Below are 16,642 nucleotides of genomic sequence, written 5' to 3'. Positions count from 1 at the left end.
CATCCAAAACACAGCAACAGCCCCTTTTTCCTGGGTGTTTGAAACTCCAGCCCTGGGAGGCTTCAGAGCTCCTTCCACGTGTCACTGATGGGTTTGGGTGCTCACATAAACCCCAGCCAGGTGGGAATGGCTCAGTTTGTGAATTTAAACCCATGAGGTGAACTGGGGGGATTTCTCAGGGAATGAGTAATGAAAACTGTGCTTCCCTAGGAACCATTTCAGGCATTAAAGCTAAAACATCACCCGAATTTCAGTTACTGCCCACACAAAACCTGGGGGATGAGCACTGGCAGCTCTCAGGCACTGAAATAACTTGGCTGGGGGGTCCCTTCCCAAGATTGTGGGGCCTGAATTAGAAACAGCATTGTGGAAAAGCAGCTGCTTTTAATTAATTAATTTTAGTTAATGAATCACTCAAAAACCCACCAAGGAGGGGGGGGCTTGCAGCAGCCAGAGGGGAGCCAGATCCATCTCCTCATCCTGGTCCCAACTCCCATGATTTTCCAGTTGTCCTGGGCAGGGATGCCATGGGCAGAAAGAGCTCTGGCTCCTGGGGACACCCACCCTGCTCTGATGACACCGTTCCCCGGGCAGGGACACCCTGCTGTCACCTGTCACCCTGGTTCCTACACGGAGCATTCCCCACAGCTCAGCTCTGGCAGGAACAGAAGATCCCAGGGGATGCAGCCGTGGTTTTCCATGGGCTTTCCCCGTGCCTGCACGAGTTGGTTTAAGCTGTGCAAAAGCATTTGGGGTTTGTGAAGACTTATAAGGGAAAAGCCCTCGCTCCCAACCTCCTGCCAAACTCTGGGAAGCAGAAATGGGAGCCTAAAAAAGGCATTTTGGTGTCTCTGTGCACAGAGAAGGAAACGTCACGGGGTGGTGGCAGCTCCAGCTGCAGAGAGGGGACTGGAGCAGAACATCCCAGTAACATCACAGCACTGAGGCAGCACAGCCCGTTCGTTCCCAACACGAGTTCCTACAGGCTTCAGGATTAGGAGACTCGAGAAATCATGAATCACACCACAAATCCTGCCTTTTTAGAGCTATTTTGGTATCATTTCGTGCATCCACGTGAGTGAGATTCCCCTGCTGCTCCAGGGCCGGGGTGAATGACCAGTGACTTCCAAGAGCCTTTTGGGAGTGTGAAACCCAAACCCTCGGCAGGAAGAGAATCCAGGAAAGGTTTCTCACTATGTGACCTTTGCCTGCCTTGGGAACAGCCGGGACTATAGGATTTCCATACATCCTTTCACCCACTGCCTCTGCCGACGGAGCTGGGGCTGCACCCAAATCTGCACACAGAGCCTGCATGGGGCACCCTGAGGCCTCCAAGCCCCCAGGTGTCCCCTCACGTGGCCAGACCCCGTGGCCCTGCTGGACACTGGGACAGCCCCAGTCACGCCACCTCCCGTGGGAGCCAAGTGCCTTGGCAGGGAACACCAGGGCAGATTAAATTATCAGCAGGTCCACGTGTCCCACGCATGGGGGTGAAACCTACACCTGTTGGAACGTCAGCAGGGACAGGGACATGGGGCACGGGCCCCCTGATCCACAGGGGCCACAGAAGAGTGACAAATCCTAAATGGAGCAAATCCCCTGGAGCCAGAGCTGAGCTGGAGGTGAACCCACCCTGGCCAGCCAGGGGGCTGGCTGCCATCCACTGGCATTTGGCTGGTGATTCCCCCGGCTCAAATTCAGCTGGATCTCGGCTCCAGGGGGCCACAGGCAGTCGGAAAGCCCGCGGTGCTCCCAGGGGAAATGAGCTCCCTGCTCTGGTGTTCTCTGGAATGTGGCGCTTTGGGACCCGGCTCCCCCTGTCCCCAGGAGTGAGGGATCTCAGGCAAGAGGAGCTGGGGGCTGCCCCGGCCTGGGAACACCCCACAAACCATCCCTAGATCTCCCTCCATGCCCACAGCGAGCTCACCCACCTGCACTGGGGCTCATAAGGGAAAAAAAAGCAATTCCCCCTCAAATGAAGGAAACCCCTCTGGGATGGGAGCACAGTGGGGGAGTTGTCACCATGGGGCACATCCTTATCCCCCTCCCAACCCCTGTCCCTCCATGGCAGGAGCTGAGGCAGCTGCCCCGCTACACAGAAACCTTTATTCTGAGAAAAGGGGGAGCCAGGGCTGGGACAGGGGGACAAGGGCTGCAGCACCCTGGGGGGAATGTGGGGAGCACTCCCGGGGGGCTGCGGAGCGTGAGGCCACGCAGGGATCAGTCCTTGGTCCCAGCCCATGCGTGGCTGCTGCTGTAGTGCAGAGGAGGGGGGCTCTGCCCACTGACCCCCCCACGGGGCACTGGGGCAGCTCGGGGACCCGGGGAGGAGCAGGACAAACGTCCCGGAGCGCGGCGGCGGTGACGGGGAGCGCAGGGACACGAGCCAGGCAGGAGCTGCACGCAGGAAGCCAAACCCCGGGGTGGCACAGCCCCAGCCCCCCGAGGTGGGGGCTCCAGGGAGGCACAAGCACCCCCTGCACACCGGGGGACACCGCCCGGGGGCGAGCAGGGAGCAGCAGAACCCCCGGAGCCGGCCGGGTTAGCGGATGCTGCCGTCGCCCTCGCTGCTCTGCAGCTTCTCCCGCTCGATGGACCACACCAGCTCCTGCACAAACTTCATTTCCGAGGCCACCTGCTTGGCCAGGGCCTCGTAGTGGTTCTCCAGCTTGCGGTAGCGCCGCTTGAGCCCGTTGGCCGCCTGCACCACACTCTTGGTCTCCTCCTGCGCCTGCTTCTTCAGCGCCTCCGTCTTCTGCAGCTCCTGCCGGATCTGCCGCAGGTCCTGGCTGATGCTCTCGTTCTCCTCTTTGTACCACGACTCCTTCTCCTCGTAGATGGACAGCAGCGCCTCGATGTCCTCCTGGAAGGACTTCTTGTTCCTCTCCAGCTCTCGGAGGCTCTCCTCGGCCGCAGCCACCTCCTCCATGACCTTGGAGAAGCGCTCGAAGTTGATGTAGGTGTTGTTGGGGGGCATGCTGGAGTGGGATTTGATGGTGTACTCCTTCAGGCGCGTGGTCTTCAGCCGGCGCCGCTCGGGCTTCTTGCAGCTGTCCTCGTTGCGGACGTTCCTCCTCTTGATCACCTGTGGCAGGGACAGTTGTGGCTGCAGCACCCACCCACAGGCAGTGACACCAAACCAGCCCCCACAGGGGTGGGGGAGCAGCAGAGCCCCGGCTCTGGGGGGGTCAAGCACCCAAAAAGTGACGATTCTTTAACTTCTCACCTTAATCCAAGGGTGCTCCAGGCTCTGGGCGATGGTCATTCGCTTCCTGCAAACACAGCAAGGCTGGGATCAGGGCAGAGGCTTTGCTCCTCTCTCCCCTGTTAAAGCCCTGGAAAAGCAGCTTGGATGCTGTGATTGCCTTTGGGGTCTGGCTAAGCCTCGCTGCACTCAGGGACCCCCAGGCGGGGCCTGCATCCAGCCCCCAACCCCTCAAACTGCCTCCCAAGAGAAACACAGGCAGAGGATCCCGTGGGAACCTCCTGACCCCACTGCTCCTCCCCAAACCCTGAGCCCTGGGGGCCCAGCTCAAACCCTCCCAAACCCCAGTGGAGCTACTGCACCCTCAGGGTGCTCCCAGAATTCACCCCACCCTGGCGCAGGCAGGAGAGAGGGAGCTGCCTGTACAGGTTGGGCAGGGGGGACTGACCCCTCTCCCACAGGAACCCCCAGCTCTGCTCCCTGTCCCTCACTTGGGGTCCTTGACGAGCAGGCGGCGGATGAAGTCCTTGGCCAGCTCACTGGTGTTGCTGAAATATTCCTCATCGAAGTCGTAGTTGACAGCAGAGATGTTGGTCAGTGTCTCCTGCTTTGTCTCCCCCAGGAACGGGGAGGCTCCGCTCAGCCTGAGGAGAGAGTGGGTTGGGACACCCCAAAAAGGCTCCAGCCCGAGGTGGGGGGCTCATCCTGCAGCCCTGTCCCCTCCAGAGCTGCCTTATACTCACAGGATGTAGGTGATGACCCCGATGCTCCTGGAAGAGAGAGGGAGAGGAGGCTGAAGTCACACAGAGCTTTTGGCACCCACCAGCACGAGGGGATTGGCTGCTGGAGCCATGGCAAGGGGCTCGGGAGGGGAATCACTCACCACATGTCGGCCTCCAGCCCCAGGGGCTCGTAGTTCACAATTTCTGGGGCTTTAGGAGGAAAGGGGAGAAAATGGGTTTATTGTGGGGGAAGGAAGCCTGGCCCCATGGACACATCCTGGCGGCAGCACCAGAGTGCTGGGTGTCTCTCCAGGATTAATCCAAAGCTTTCAGTACCCTGAGGAATGCTCACCTACAAACTCTGGGGTCCCAAAGATATTCTTGAACTCATTCCCAGCCTCGATCTTGTGGGCGATCCCGAAGTCAATGAGTTTGATGCGAGGGTTTGGCACGTTCTTGTCCAGCAGCATGATGTTCTCTGGCTGTGGGGGGAGAGAAGCTGCCTCTGTCCCTACACACCAGCCTGGGGGAGCTGCCCTGGGCTCCTCATTCCAGAGGAGAGGATGAGTGCCTCAAGCTGGGACAGATCCCAAGCAGCAGCCCCACTGCACTGCAGGAGTGCACTGACCCCCAGTCCTCAGTGCTGATTTCCAGAGCCCACCTGGGGGCTCATCCCTGCTCCCAGAGCTGAACATGGGGTGTCTGCAGCTCCCAGAGCTCACCTGGGGGCTCACCCTGCTCCCAGAGCTGAACACGGGGTGTCTGCAGCTCCCAGAGCCCAGCTGGGGGCTCACCCTGCTCCTAGAGCTGAACATGGGGTGTCTGCAGCTCCCAGAGCTCACCTGGGGGCTCATCCCTGCTCCCAGTGAGGGGTCTGTAGCTCCCAGAGCTCAGCTGGGGGCTCATCCCTGCTCCTAGAGCTGAACATGGGGTGTCTGCAGCTCCCAGAGCCCAGCTGGGGGCTCACCCTGCTCCTAGAGCTGAACACAGGGTGTCTGCAGCTCCCAGAGCCCAGCTGGGGGCTCACCCTGCTCCCAGTGGGGTGTCTGCAGCTCCCAGAGCCCAGCTGGGGGCTCATCCCTGCTCCCAGTGGGGTGTCTGCAGCTCCCAGAGCTCACCTTCAAGTCGAAGTGGGCGATGCGCTTGGAGTGCAGGTAGTGCACCCCGTCCAGGATCTGCTTGAGGAACTGGGTGGCCTCTTCCTCCGTCAGGGATTCCTTCTCGGCCAGGAAATCGAAGAGCTCCCCTCCGGACACCAGCTCCAGGATGAGCACCACGTCGGTCTTGTTCTCGAAGATGTCGTGCAGGGTGATGATGTTGGGGTGCTGGATCTCGCGCAGGATGTCCACCTCGCGCTCGATCTCCTCGCGGCTCACGCCCCTGCGGCTGGACGACAGCCGCCGCTTCTTGATGAACTTGGCCGCGTACTCCAGGCCCGTCTTCCTCTCCCGGCACTTCCGGACGATGGCGAACTGGCCACTGAGGGGAGGGGAGGGGAGGGGAGGGGAGGGGAGGGGAGGGGAGAGGAGAGGAGAGGAGAGGAGAGGAGAGGAGAGGAGAGGAGAGGAGAGGAGAGGAGAGGAGAGGAGAGGAGAGGAGAGGAGAGGAGAGGAGAGGAGAGGAGAGGAGAGGAGAGGAGAGGAGAGGAGAGGAGAAGGAGAGGAGAAGGAGAGGAGAGGAGAGGAGAGGAGAGGAGAGGAGAGGAGAGGAGAGGAGAGGAGAGGAGGAAGGAGAAGGAGAATTGTAAATGCAGGTGAAGCCGGTGGGAAGAAATGCTGATGTCTGACTCCAGCTCAGAAGGCTGAATGAATTCTTCATTAGAACTGCACTACAATACATTAATATTAAAGGAGATACTAAAAGTACAAACCTGCTTTTTTTAACTACCACATCTAACTCACAACTCGTGCCCCTCTCTTAAGAGTCCAGCCACAGGTGGGTTGGATTGGATTGGACTGGATTGGATTGGACTGGATTGGATTGGACTGGATTGGCCACCAGGCCCAAACAATCCTCACCAGAATCCAACCAAGCAATCACCTCAAGTAAACAATTCTCCAAACACATTCCACGTGGGAAAAACAAGGAGCAGAAATAGAAATTGTTTTCTCTTTCTTTCTCTCTGTGCTCTTCTATGAAAAATCCTGAAAGAAAGAAGAATGTACCTGCAGGAGAGGAGAGAGGAGAGAGGATGTCCTCACTGGAAGCAGCTCCAGGATGGGGACTGCAGGATGCAGTTCCCCCCAGGAATGCCATCAGCTGGGATTGCACACCCTGACATCGGCCAGGGTGGAGGAAGGAAATTCCTCTCAGGAATGTGGCAGCTGCCAATCCTCCCTGGGCTGTTCAGGTGCTGCTGTGATCACCCCCAGTCCCAGCCAGGAGCCCCCAGGAGCAAATCCCAGAGCTCAGTGGTCCAGGGAGACCCTAAAGCCCTGATGGAGAAGGCATGTGGAGGGGAAATTCTGGAAATCAGTGACTGCACCTGGACCTGAGACTCCTTTATACACCCCTGGATTATGGCCAGGGAGGCTCCTTTACACCTTTAAACAGCCCTGGACCATGCCCAGGGCCACACACAGCCCTGGGGGGCAGAGTGGGGTCCAGCCATGGGCACCACATCCCTCCCCGTGGCTCACAACCAACCACAGCCACAGAGAGGCAAAAGAACCTGGAACAACTCCCAGAGGTTCCTCTGCTTAAAAAAAAAACAAAAAAAAAACAAAAAAAAACACTTAAGTGACCCAAAACGGTTTTGCTGCCCAAGTGCCCGAGGAGGAGCCACGGCGTGGGGCTGGCGCCGCCTCTGCATCGCGGCTGATTAAATCCCATCTGCGGGCTCTGAGTCACCCTGGATCCCTCCCACAGGCGCCCAGGAGGGCCGGAAGCCGCCAGCCCCGGACCGGAGCTCCACCGGGAGCAACGTTAATTAACGCTTTTTTTTTTTTTTTTTTTTTTTTTTAATCTCTATCTGCTAGAGGTGCCTGACTCCGCACAGCCCTGGCCCTGCTGCCTACAGAGGGGGCACAGAGACACCGCAGGGATCCGGCAGCCGGACCCAGTGAAGCTCCCGGCAGGGCTGCGGCCATGGAAACCCCCCCAGAACGCAGCGGGATGTCCCTCACCTGCCCAGCTCCTCTCCCATCTCATAGAAGTCCTCCACGCTCTCCTGGCGGAAGGTGGACATGGCTGCGGGGCCCTCTGGAGCGGGAGCCGCCCCGCTGCTGCCAGCGCTGGATGTCAGGAGCGGGGAGCAGCCGGGGATCAGCACCTGTGGCACCGGGAAAAAGCGGGGGGGCTGTGTCCCGGGAGCTCCCACCAGCACCCAGCGCGGGGACCCCGAGTGCCCGGGGGATGCACGGCCCCGGGCTGGGCGGTGCCGAGCCACGGGCTAGCCCCGGGGATGTCCCCCGGCCTCACCACACCCCAAAACCCAGGGGAGAGAGAAGGGAAGGGGGGCACAGCCTTTCCCTGCTCCACAGGCCCCACACCCGCTGTCCACCCAGTCCTCCTCATCCCTTCCCTGGCCCTCTTCCCCTCCTATCCCAATCTTCCACTGACTCTCCCTGCCCCACAGCCCCCCCCAAACCCCCACAGGCCCCACTCCGCTCCCAATCCCTGCACATCCCTTTCCTGCCCCACAGCCCCTCCCCACTCCAGTTCCCCAGAGCCCCTCGCACACCCACAGCCCCCCAGTCCCTCCCCATCCCTTCCCTTCTCCACATCCCCCTCAGCCTAATCCCTACCCCTCCTTTTCCAGCCCCACGGCCCCTCCCAATCCCGATCCCACAGGCCCCACAGCCCTCCCCATTCCTCCCTTTCCTCCCCCACCCCACCCCACAGGCCTCAACCCCCACACACCCCTCCCCGCGCCATCCCTCCCTCCCCAGCCCACCCAGCCTCCCTCCAACACCCCTCTCGCACCCGCACAACCCCTCACCTCCCCTCCCGGCCCCACATCGCCCCTCACAGACCCCACATTAGCACCGGCCCCCCTTCCCAACCTGGGCCGCCGCCGCCCGCGTCGCCGCCGCCACATTCCACCACAGCAGGCCCCGCCCCTTCTCGCACAAACCCCGCCCATCTCCGCATAGAGCCCCGCCCACTCCCCGCCAGAGACCCCGCCCCGCCGCTCGGCCTGTGGGCGGGGCCGAGGGCACCACCCCTTCACCCCCACCAGAGGGCGCCACCCTCACCCTTAAAAACTCCCCAAAAAATTCACTTTTCTTCACCATTTATCCAATTTTATTAATTCCAGTGGCACTAATACAGGCGGCGATGGGCACGACGGACAGTCACGCTGCAGATAAGGCATCCTCACCCCCTCTCTCTTTCCCCCCATTTTCCTTGTCCTCTTTAAGCACGCCCCCACTCCCTTCCAGGCCATTCTGCAGCAGTACTTCTTTTTTTTTTTTTTTTTTTTTAGTCAAATAAATACAGAATTGGGCAGATCTAGTGGAAATGTTTTAGTTACAATGGCAAAGATGAGTCATGTGCAACACAGAAACCTATAAGGCTTTTTTTTTTTTTTTTTCTTTTTGTTTGTTTTCCTCATTTGAAGTTCTCAAAATCGCTATGAAACCCACTTAATTAACAAGATGGTGGTCACGGGCGTCTACCCCCTGGCGGCATGGGTGATAACGCTAATTAATTAAATTTTTCCTGCTCTCCCAGAGTTCCATGAGTTTCATTAGAGTTTGTCCAGGAAGTTGTCGAGGGCAGGGATTCCTTCCTTCAGCCCTTTGCGTTTGCGGGTCTCGGCCACCACCTGGCACGGCCGGCTGGCACTGTCGAAGGGGTCCCCGGGCAGGATCTGCCAGTGGTCGAAGACGCACTGGGGGAAGGCCTGGCCCCCCGTGTTGGACCTCAAATCTGCTGTGAAACCTGCAAGGGACAAGACAAAAAAGTGAGGTAGGACAGGAGTGGTCGTGGTTCAATGCTGCTTCCATGGATAGAGCACAGGAGCAGCTCTCAAAAGCCTCCTGAGATCCTGACCAATGAGAAAGGAAAAAAGGCTCCAGGTAGAACCCTGAGATCCTGCCTAAAACTGGAGAGGGACTTTGGACAAACATATGGAAGGACAGGACACAGGGAATGGCTTCACACTGCCAGGTGGGATATTGGGAAGGAATTCCTGGCTGGGAGGGTGGGAAGGGGCTGGGATGGAATTCCCAGAGCAGCTGGGGCTGCCCCTGCATCCCTGGAAGTGTCCAAGGCCAGGTTGGAGCAGCCTGGGACAGTGGAAGGTGTCCCTGCCCCTGGCAGGGGTGGCACTGGAAGACCTGGAAATGTCCCTTGAACCCAAAACGTTCTGCAACCTTGGTCTCTTCTCCCAGGCAACGAGTGACAGGATGAGAGGAAACACCCCTAAGCTGTACCAAGGGAGGGCTGGAGATTTCTAGGAAAATTCCTTCTCCAGAAGGATGGTCAAGGACTGGCACAGCTGCCCGGGGCAGTGCTGGAGATCCCCTCCCTGGAGGGCTTTCAAAGCCCTCTAAAGTGTGGATGTGGCACCTGGGGACACGGTTCAGTGTCACACGGTGCTGGGTGAACAGCTCAACTCAAGGATCCCTTGAGGTCCTTGCCAAGGCTCTCCCTGCCAGGATGGCTCCAGGACTCACCGAAGGACTCGTTGACAGGCAGGTAGGCCTTGACCACAAACATGGGGGTCCCGGCCACCTGGGTCTCCTCAAACACGTGGCCACGCTTCCTGTTCAGCACCCCGTAGATGCCTCCCACCACCTGCTCCGGGCACTGCAGGAGAGACTGGAGTCAGGACTGCACCCACCTGCTGTCCCCCCTGCCCCATCCCCTGCGGGCTGGCAGGGGCTCCTCACCTGGATCTCCACCAGGTAGATGGGCTCCATGAGGCGTGGCTGGGCGGTGAGCACGCAGGCGTAGAGGCAGCGCCGGGCCGTGGGGATGATCTGGCCGCCGCCGCGGTGGATGGCGTCGGCGTGCAGGGTCACGTCGTGCACGTCGAAACGCACGGCGCGCATGTTCTCCTCGCACAGCACCCCCTGCCAGGGCACAACGGGGGTCACACATCACCACCCCGGGGCACTCGGTGTCCCCAAGTGGGGTGCTGCTGCTCACTTGGCTCGCAGGAGCTCTGCGGGAGCCCAGGAGCCACTCAGCCACTTGACAACCTCGCTCAGGAATGAGCTTCAAACCTACAAAGGTTGGGCTCTGGGAGATCTCTCCCAACCCAAGGGTTCTGTGGAGCACCAGCTCCCACCCCTGTGCCACCACTGCAGCATCCTCATGATCTGAGGTTCAAGCCACAAGAGCTGTCACACATTTATGGTGCTGAAACCCAAGTATCTGGCCAAGGGAAATGTTTTTTTTTTTTTGTCTTGGTGATGTCAAAGAAGTTGTTGGCTTGGTATCTCTTTCAGACTGAAACTAGGTGGTATACAGGAAAATGAATTCTTCCTGTTGCTGTTCCCAGTTTGTCAATTTACCCTGCAGTCCTCTCCTGTCTAATCCTGAAAATAATTGGAAGACCAGATCCCTGTCAAGACCCTCAGACCACCTTTCCTCCTGACACCTATTGTGCTATTCACTGGATTGTTAAAATGCTACATTTTGCTCCACCAGAAGCACAAAAAAAATACAGATGTGTAGAGGCACAGATGCCACCCCTCACCTCCTTGGTGGCCCACTGGAAGCCGGCCACCACGCTGTCCTTGATCTCGTTGAGGTACTGCACTCCCTTGGTGATGTCGGTGAGGATGTTGGGGCCGGTGCCGTCGGGCCCGAAGCACCAGATCTTCCTGGCCTCGGTGACGTCCCACTCGTACTTCTCGGCCAGGTACCGCGCCCGCTGCTTCAGCTCCTGCCGGGCCGACACCTCGCCCTTGTCGATGTCCTCGGCCAGGCCGTCGGGGAAGGGCCGGGCCTTCATGTACAGCCGGTTGTGTTTGTTGGGGGACTTGGAAAGGCACATCACGTTGGACTCCTCGCTGACCGTCTCGCGGTAGGACACCACGGGATCTGATTTCTGCGGGGACAGAGCGGGGTGTGAGGCACCAAAACCAGCCAAACCCCCACCCCGAGCTCAGCCAGCGCTCGGCCTCTCTACCTTAATGGGGATGCAGGCGTGGTCCTCCTCCAGGTCCTTCAGGCAGATCTCCAGGTGCAGCTCCCCAGCGCCAGCGATGATGTGCTCCCCAGACTCCTCAATGATGCACTGGGAACACCAGGAACAGCAGGTGAAGCTTCAGAACGAGCCACAGCCACCTGCAACTCTCTCTGTGTTGTGTTTGACCCACAGAGCTACTTCTAGATGTTCTCCCCACTCATCTGGGGGTATCACAGCACCAAGCCAGGATGCAAGGCAGGGACCAACACTCAACTCAAAGACTTCCCCAGGACTTGAGGCAGCACCCCTGGATCCATTCCAGCCACTCACCTGCACCATGGGGTCAGACTTGGCCAGGCGCTTCAGCCCCTCCACCAGCTTGGGCAGGTCGGCCGGGTTCTTGGCCTCCACGGCCACGCGCACCACGGGGCTGACGCTGAACTTCATGACCCTCATGTTGTGGGCGTGCTCGAAGGTGGTGATGGTTCCGGTCTTCACAAGGAACTGGTCCACGCCGACCAGCCCCACGATGTTTCCACAAGGCACGTCCTCGATGGGCTCCACGTAGCGGCCCATCATGAGAATGGTCCTACAGGGAAAGTTGGATTAGCGAGGTCGGGAAGGAGATCCCACTCAGCCCATAGCCAAGCACCTTGACAAGCCTCAGACATGAGACCTGAGACAGCATCAGAATCCCTCAACACCCCAGCAAGGACACACCTTTGAATTGGCTTCAGGTACAGATCCTCCTTCTTGCCAGGTGTGTAGTTTGGTCCCATGATTCTGACTTTCAAGCCAGTTGAGACGAGACCAGAGAAGACACGGCCAAAAGCGTAGAAACGTCCCTTGTCAGAGGTTGGCACCATTTTGGAGATGTACATCATCAGGGGGCCTTTGGGGTCACAGTTCTTAATGCCTGGGAGGGGGAGAGAGAGAGGTATTGATGTATCTGGCACCCACCCCAAAACCCCAACTCAAGACCTGCACCAACTGTCCCAGCCCAAGGGCTTCTGTCTGGACAAGAGAAAATGGAGAATGGCTTCCCACTACCAGAGGGCAGGGATAGGTGGGATATTGGGAAGGGATTGTTCCCTGGGAGGGAGGTGAGGCCCTGGCACAGGGTGCCCAGAGCAGCTGTGGCAGCTCCTGGATCCCTAGCAGTGTCCAAGGCCAGGTTGTTCGGGGCTTGGAGCAGCCTGGGGCGGTGGAAGGTGTCCCTGCCACAGCAGGAGATGGGGCTGACTTTCAAGATCTCTTCCAACCCAATCTATTCTGAGATTCCATAGAAGATCGTATCACCAAGAAATGTTTTCAACAAATAGAAGCTCAGATGGACCCTCTGGCTACTCTGAGATTACTCAGCCAGCTCAGTGCTCCAGGAAAGAGCTGTGGGCCACTAGAACTGTTTGATCCATGCTAGAAAAGCTACAGACTCAATTCCAGACACTCCTGAGCCGAGCACGTGGAGAACAAACTGGTTACAGGCGTGCTGGAGCTGGGGCCTGGCAGCAAAGCAGCTCATCCTACCTATGGCAGCCTCATCGTCAGGGGGGCCCTCGTAGAGCAGCTCGCAGCGATACTTCTGGGCTGTGACGGGGGAAGGCAGGTGGATGGTGATCATCTGCAGCAGGGCATCTCCAGCTGGCAGCCACCGCCTCATCACGGCCTGGGCAGAGCAGCAGGACCCAGTCAGAGTGTTCACAACAAGGGGTCACCTCCCTGTCCTTCCCCACCTCCCAGGTAGGTTGATGTTGACACAGCTGGAGCAGCACAACTGCTCAGCTGCTCCCCAGAGGACTCAGACCAGCCTCACCTTCAGCAGGGGTTTGCCCTCCTTGTCCTTGTCCTCGCTGTCCAGCTTGATGTCCAGCTTCTCAATCAGTTTAGCCGCCTCTTCTTTCTTGAAGTTCATGATTGCATCGAAAACCTGCGACAAGAGCAGCCATTGGAGCGCTGCCGTGACCCAGTTTGGAGCAACTGCACCGCTGCACCTGCAGAGAATTCCTGCTCCTCCTCAGCACCCAGCCTGCCCCCAGGAGACACAGCCCCTGTGCCCCCAGAGTAACCAGGTGTGTCAGACAGCTGAATTTCTTCAATCAAACAAGTCAGGTCAAAGTGAAGAAATTTTCCATCATCACGCACGGAACAGAAGCGCAGAGCGGGAGGCGCCGGCCGAGGAGGAACCCTGAGGAACTCACCTTGAAGATGGGGTCAAGGATGAGCTGGCAGAAGGTCCTGGGCAGTTTCTTTCCATCAGGGCTGGTGGCAGATTTGCTGAACTTGCCAGTAGCAGGGTCAAAGTATCTGCAGAGAGAAGGAAATCAGACAAATGTCCATGCTCAGGTCAGCTACAGACACACAGCGTGTTCTGCCTGCTCAGGGCAGAGCCAAGGGCTGCTCAGGAAGAGCCATTTCCTGCTTTCCTCCTCATCCAGCTTTCCAGCACTCACTAAAATGTAATTAACTCCTGTTAAATCAGGCACAACCACGCCCTCCCCATCCTCTTTACCCATCCTCTGCAGTGTCAGGCCGCAGCTCAGAGGAGCTGATCTGGAATTCCAATCACCACCACATTCCTTCCTCACCTGTCTCCCCACAGCTTCTTCATCATGTCCTCAACTTTCTTGGCACGCTCGGCTGGGCTGAGCTGGGCATCTCCCTTGGCAGCAAACTTTGCCACGTACATCTCAGCAAACTGCTTCAGGGTGAAGGCCCAGCCGTGCAGGCCCGAGCCAAAGCCCACGGTCCCGAGCACCGGGTCAATCTGAGAGGGAACAGCAGAGCTGGGTCAGGGGAGCAGCCCTCAGCCCACCCCATCCCAAAAACACCCCAGTACAAAATGGGCCTTCAGGACACTGGGATTCTGAAGTAGCTCTGTCCCAGTGACCACCTCTGAGGTCTGGGACAGGCACCATTTTAGCTTTGCACCACAGAACTGGGTTGGTTTTCCTCCACTCCCACCAGGTGTGTGCTCAGGTTCTCATGCAGGTAGGATTTCCATCCTTCCCAGGAGGATCAGGAAGGCATGGACACCTCCAGCTTCTCCTCAGAACCTGACACCCACAGCCCTGCTCCCTTCCCAGGAACCCAGCAGCAGAGCAGGTGGGAAGGTAAAGTTAAAGACCACCCCATTCCACCCCTGCCACGGGCAGGGACACCTTCCACAATCCCAGGGTGCTCCAAGCCCAGCCCAGCCTGACCTGGGGACTGGGCAGCCACAGCTGCTCTGGGCAACAATCCCAGCCTTTATTTGCTCAGGCCTTGAACAGGAAATTTGGGAGGGGAGCCAGCGAGAGCCCCAAGCTATCCCAAGCCTGGGAGTTCAGGTACCCTCAAGATCCCCCTGTCCTCCACCTGGGACAGAGAATTCTGACTGAGGTGGGAGCTGCTCCCTCTCAAAGTATCTCAATCCAATCCCAGCGCTCAGAGCCTCCCCTCACCATGATGTTGCCCATGGGGCCGCTCTCTCCCTCTCCGTAGGTGGAGATGATGACGTTGACGTTCTCCACGATGCGCTGGAAGGTCTGGTACAGCTCCTCCGGCTCCAGCTGCAGCTCCAGCAGCGCTCGGTCCATCTTGTTCATCATCAGCACAGGCTTGATCCTCTCGGCGATGGCCTGACGCAGCACAGTCTCTGTCTGCACACACACGCCTGCCAAACACACAGTTATAGTTAGGAATGAGTTATCCCCATCTCCAAATCCCCCAAAATGCTCTCCCAGCTGCAGAAAACCTCACCAGAGACACAGTCCACGACGACCAGGGCACCGTCAGTGACTCGCAGAGCTGCAGTGACCTCTGAGGAGAAGTCCACGTGCCCAGGGGAGTCAATGAGGTTGATCAAGAAACCAGAACCATCCTTGCTCTGCTTGATGAAGGCCAAGTCGTTCTCAGAGAGCTCATAAAACAGAGAAATGGCTCTGAAAGAAAGCAGAAACTATTAAAATGATGACTGAGCTCAGAATCATTTCCTCCCTAAAGCTCAGAAACGTTTTGCCCCACACAAACAGCTGCCACCACTGGAGGTGGCACCCAGTGCTCTGTTCCATGTCGGAGTTGGTGACCTTGGAGATCTTTTCCAACCTAAATGCTGGGCTCCAGGATTTCCTGAAGTGTATTCCAGGGAGGTCAGTGTGCAAGATAACAGGAGCACAGGCTACAACCTGTCCTTCCTAAACCATAACATCCTCCAGAATCCCAACCTCCTCCAACTCCCTGCAGTTCTCCAGCACCTATAAAGGGTTCCATTCCCAAATCGTGGATTTAGGCTTTTCCTACTAATCCCAACCATGTTCTCCACCCCTTTTCAGGCCCCTCAGAGTCCTCACACTCCCTGTGGCAGCACAGCCACCAGGTACACCCCCCAGAGATCCTCCCCACACCACATCCACGGGACATCCAACAATCCTGGTGCTGAACTGGGAGGGTGAAGCTCCTGCTTCCCCAGTGCCCAGCAAACAATTGCTCAATGACTGAGCAGAAGCCAATCAATACTTGCTCCACCACTCAAGACCCTCAGGAGCACAAGATGAGCTTCTGGACTAGACCAAAGCCCAACAGCATCTCCTTTCACCTGCTGGAGGAGTCCAATCCCCTCATGAGCTCAGCCCAGGGAGCAGCAGGAGGCTGAGGGGAGGGCACTCACGTGGATTTGATGGTGATGCACCGTTCCTGCTCGTCCTTGCGGGTGTCGGTGAACCGGGTCTCCCCGGCCCGCGCCGAGGCGATGATCCCGGCCTTGCACACCAGGGAATCCGTCAGCGTGGACTTGCCGTGGTCCACGTGGGCGATCACCGACATGTTCCTGATGTTGGCCTTTTTGTCCATGATGGCCCGTATCTGGTCTACTGTGAAGTTCACCTTGAGGGAGGGGAGAAGGGGGACTCAGCGTGTACAAGAACAGCTTCGGCGATTCCAAGGAAGCCGAATCTCCCGCAAATACCTGCCATGACCAGGGTGACACCACCTCTGCCTGCGTGACAACACAACCCGCAGCAAGGGCACCGCAGCGGGGCTGCAGCACCAACCCCTCCCTGCCCCAGCGTCCCTCAAGCCGCGGTGTCAGCGGGTGCAGGGCGCAAAACGCCCCCAAAAACCGAGCCCGGGCCGGTGCCGGTGACAGTGACAGCCCAGACCGCAGCGTTACATAAGGCACGACCGGCACCGCAGCGCCCCGTGCCCGGCGCCACCACCGCGCTGCCACATCAGCGCGGCCGCTCCCGAGCCCCGCGGGGCAACGGCAGCCCCGGCACCGACACCGGCGGCTCCTGCCGGCCCCAGGGGTGTCACGGCCGCCCGGACCGGCCCCCTCTCGCCGCCCCACCCTCTCCCCGCAGCCGCGGCCCAGCCCGGCAGCACAGGCCGCGGCCGCCGCCGTGCGACCCGCGGCGCTCGCGGAACCGCCATCCCCGGCGATACGGGAAGCGCGACGGCCGCTCATCCCGGCGGGAGCGGCGGCGGGTGGCGGGGGCTCACCATGGTGGCGGATGGCGGCGGATGCTGCGGGGCGGGGGGGTCACGGCAATGGCGGCGGCTCGGCCCTGTCTCGCTGGCGAGCGCAGAGCGGGCGGAAGAGAGCGCTGACGTCAGCCGGCTCCTTCTTATACGGCGGTGCCGCCGAGGGGCGGGGCC

General features: G+C 58.9%; 2 protein-coding genes and 1 non-coding gene across 3 annotated transcripts; all 3 read right to left on the bottom strand.

Moving 5' to 3' along the window:
• Positions 1-2,087: 2,087 nt before the first annotated feature.
• DAPK3 (death associated protein kinase 3) lies at positions 2,088-7,999 on the bottom strand. The gene is made up of 9 exons (XM_053966143.1): positions 7,932-7,999; positions 7,053-7,198; positions 5,046-5,406; positions 4,280-4,409; positions 4,089-4,137; positions 3,949-3,975; positions 3,697-3,849; positions 3,227-3,272; positions 2,088-3,085 (listed from the first exon to the last, which is right to left on the bottom strand). Exons 2-9 carry the CDS (start codon positions 7,112-7,114, stop codon positions 2,543-2,545), a joined length of 1,371 nt encoding a protein of 456 aa, XP_053822118.1. The 5' UTR covers positions 7,115-7,198; positions 7,932-7,999; the 3' UTR covers positions 2,088-2,542.
• A 150-nt stretch (positions 8,000-8,149) lies between these two features.
• On the bottom strand, positions 8,150-16,593 carry EEF2 (eukaryotic translation elongation factor 2). Its single transcript, XM_053966045.1, has 15 exons — positions 16,487-16,593; positions 15,657-15,871; positions 14,750-14,931; positions 14,452-14,663; positions 13,597-13,775; positions 13,210-13,315; positions 12,825-12,938; positions 12,539-12,677; positions 11,732-11,927; positions 11,342-11,600; positions 11,012-11,119; positions 10,577-10,930; positions 9,765-9,947; positions 9,549-9,681; positions 8,150-8,811 (listed from the first exon to the last, which is right to left on the bottom strand). The coding sequence occupies exons 1-15, from the start codon at positions 16,487-16,489 to the stop codon at positions 8,618-8,620; spliced, it is 2,577 nt and encodes an 858-aa protein (XP_053822020.1). The 5' UTR covers positions 16,490-16,593; the 3' UTR covers positions 8,150-8,617.
• LOC128800812 (small nucleolar RNA SNORD37) lies at positions 13,084-13,152 on the bottom strand. The gene has a single exon (XR_008435054.1). It is a non-coding gene; the product is annotated as a small nucleolar RNA SNORD37 (small nucleolar RNA).
• Positions 16,594-16,642: the final 49 nt, after the last annotated feature.

The sequence above is a fragment of the Vidua chalybeata genome, chromosome 27 (genome assembly GCF_026979565.1).
Source record: "Vidua chalybeata isolate OUT-0048 chromosome 27, bVidCha1 merged haplotype, whole genome shotgun sequence".
Taxonomy (NCBI): Eukaryota; Metazoa; Chordata; class Aves; order Passeriformes; family Viduidae; genus Vidua; species Vidua chalybeata.
Note: the sequence above shows the minus strand (reverse complement) of the source record. Positions and strands in the feature narration are given on the sequence as shown.

What these genes read in the sequence shown, in the direction of transcription:
- DAPK3 (XM_053966143.1), bottom strand. Translation starts at nt 7,114, where the DNA reads ATGTCCACCTTCCGCCAGGAGAGCGTGGAGGACTTCTATGAGATGGGA. An exon ending in GGGCTGGAGGCCGACATGTG is followed by an intron (nt 3,976 to 4,088) that starts GTGAGTGATTCC and finishes TCTCTCTTCCAG; the next exon opens with GAGCATCGGGGTCATCACCT. An exon ending in GGGGTCATCACCTACATCCT is followed by an intron (nt 3,850 to 3,948) that starts GTGAGTATAAGG and finishes CTCTCTCCTCAG; the next exon opens with GCTGAGCGGAGCCTCCCCGT.
- EEF2 (XM_053966045.1), bottom strand. An exon ending in CGTCGTGGACTGTGTCTCTG is followed by an intron (nt 14,664 to 14,749) that starts GTGAGGTTTTCT and finishes TGTGTTTGGCAG; the next exon opens with GCGTGTGTGTGCAGACAGAG. An exon ending in TCCAGTGGGCCACCAAGGAG is followed by an intron (nt 9,948 to 10,576) that starts GTGAGGGGTGGC and finishes GTGCCCTGGCAG; the next exon opens with GGGGTGCTGTGCGAGGAGAA.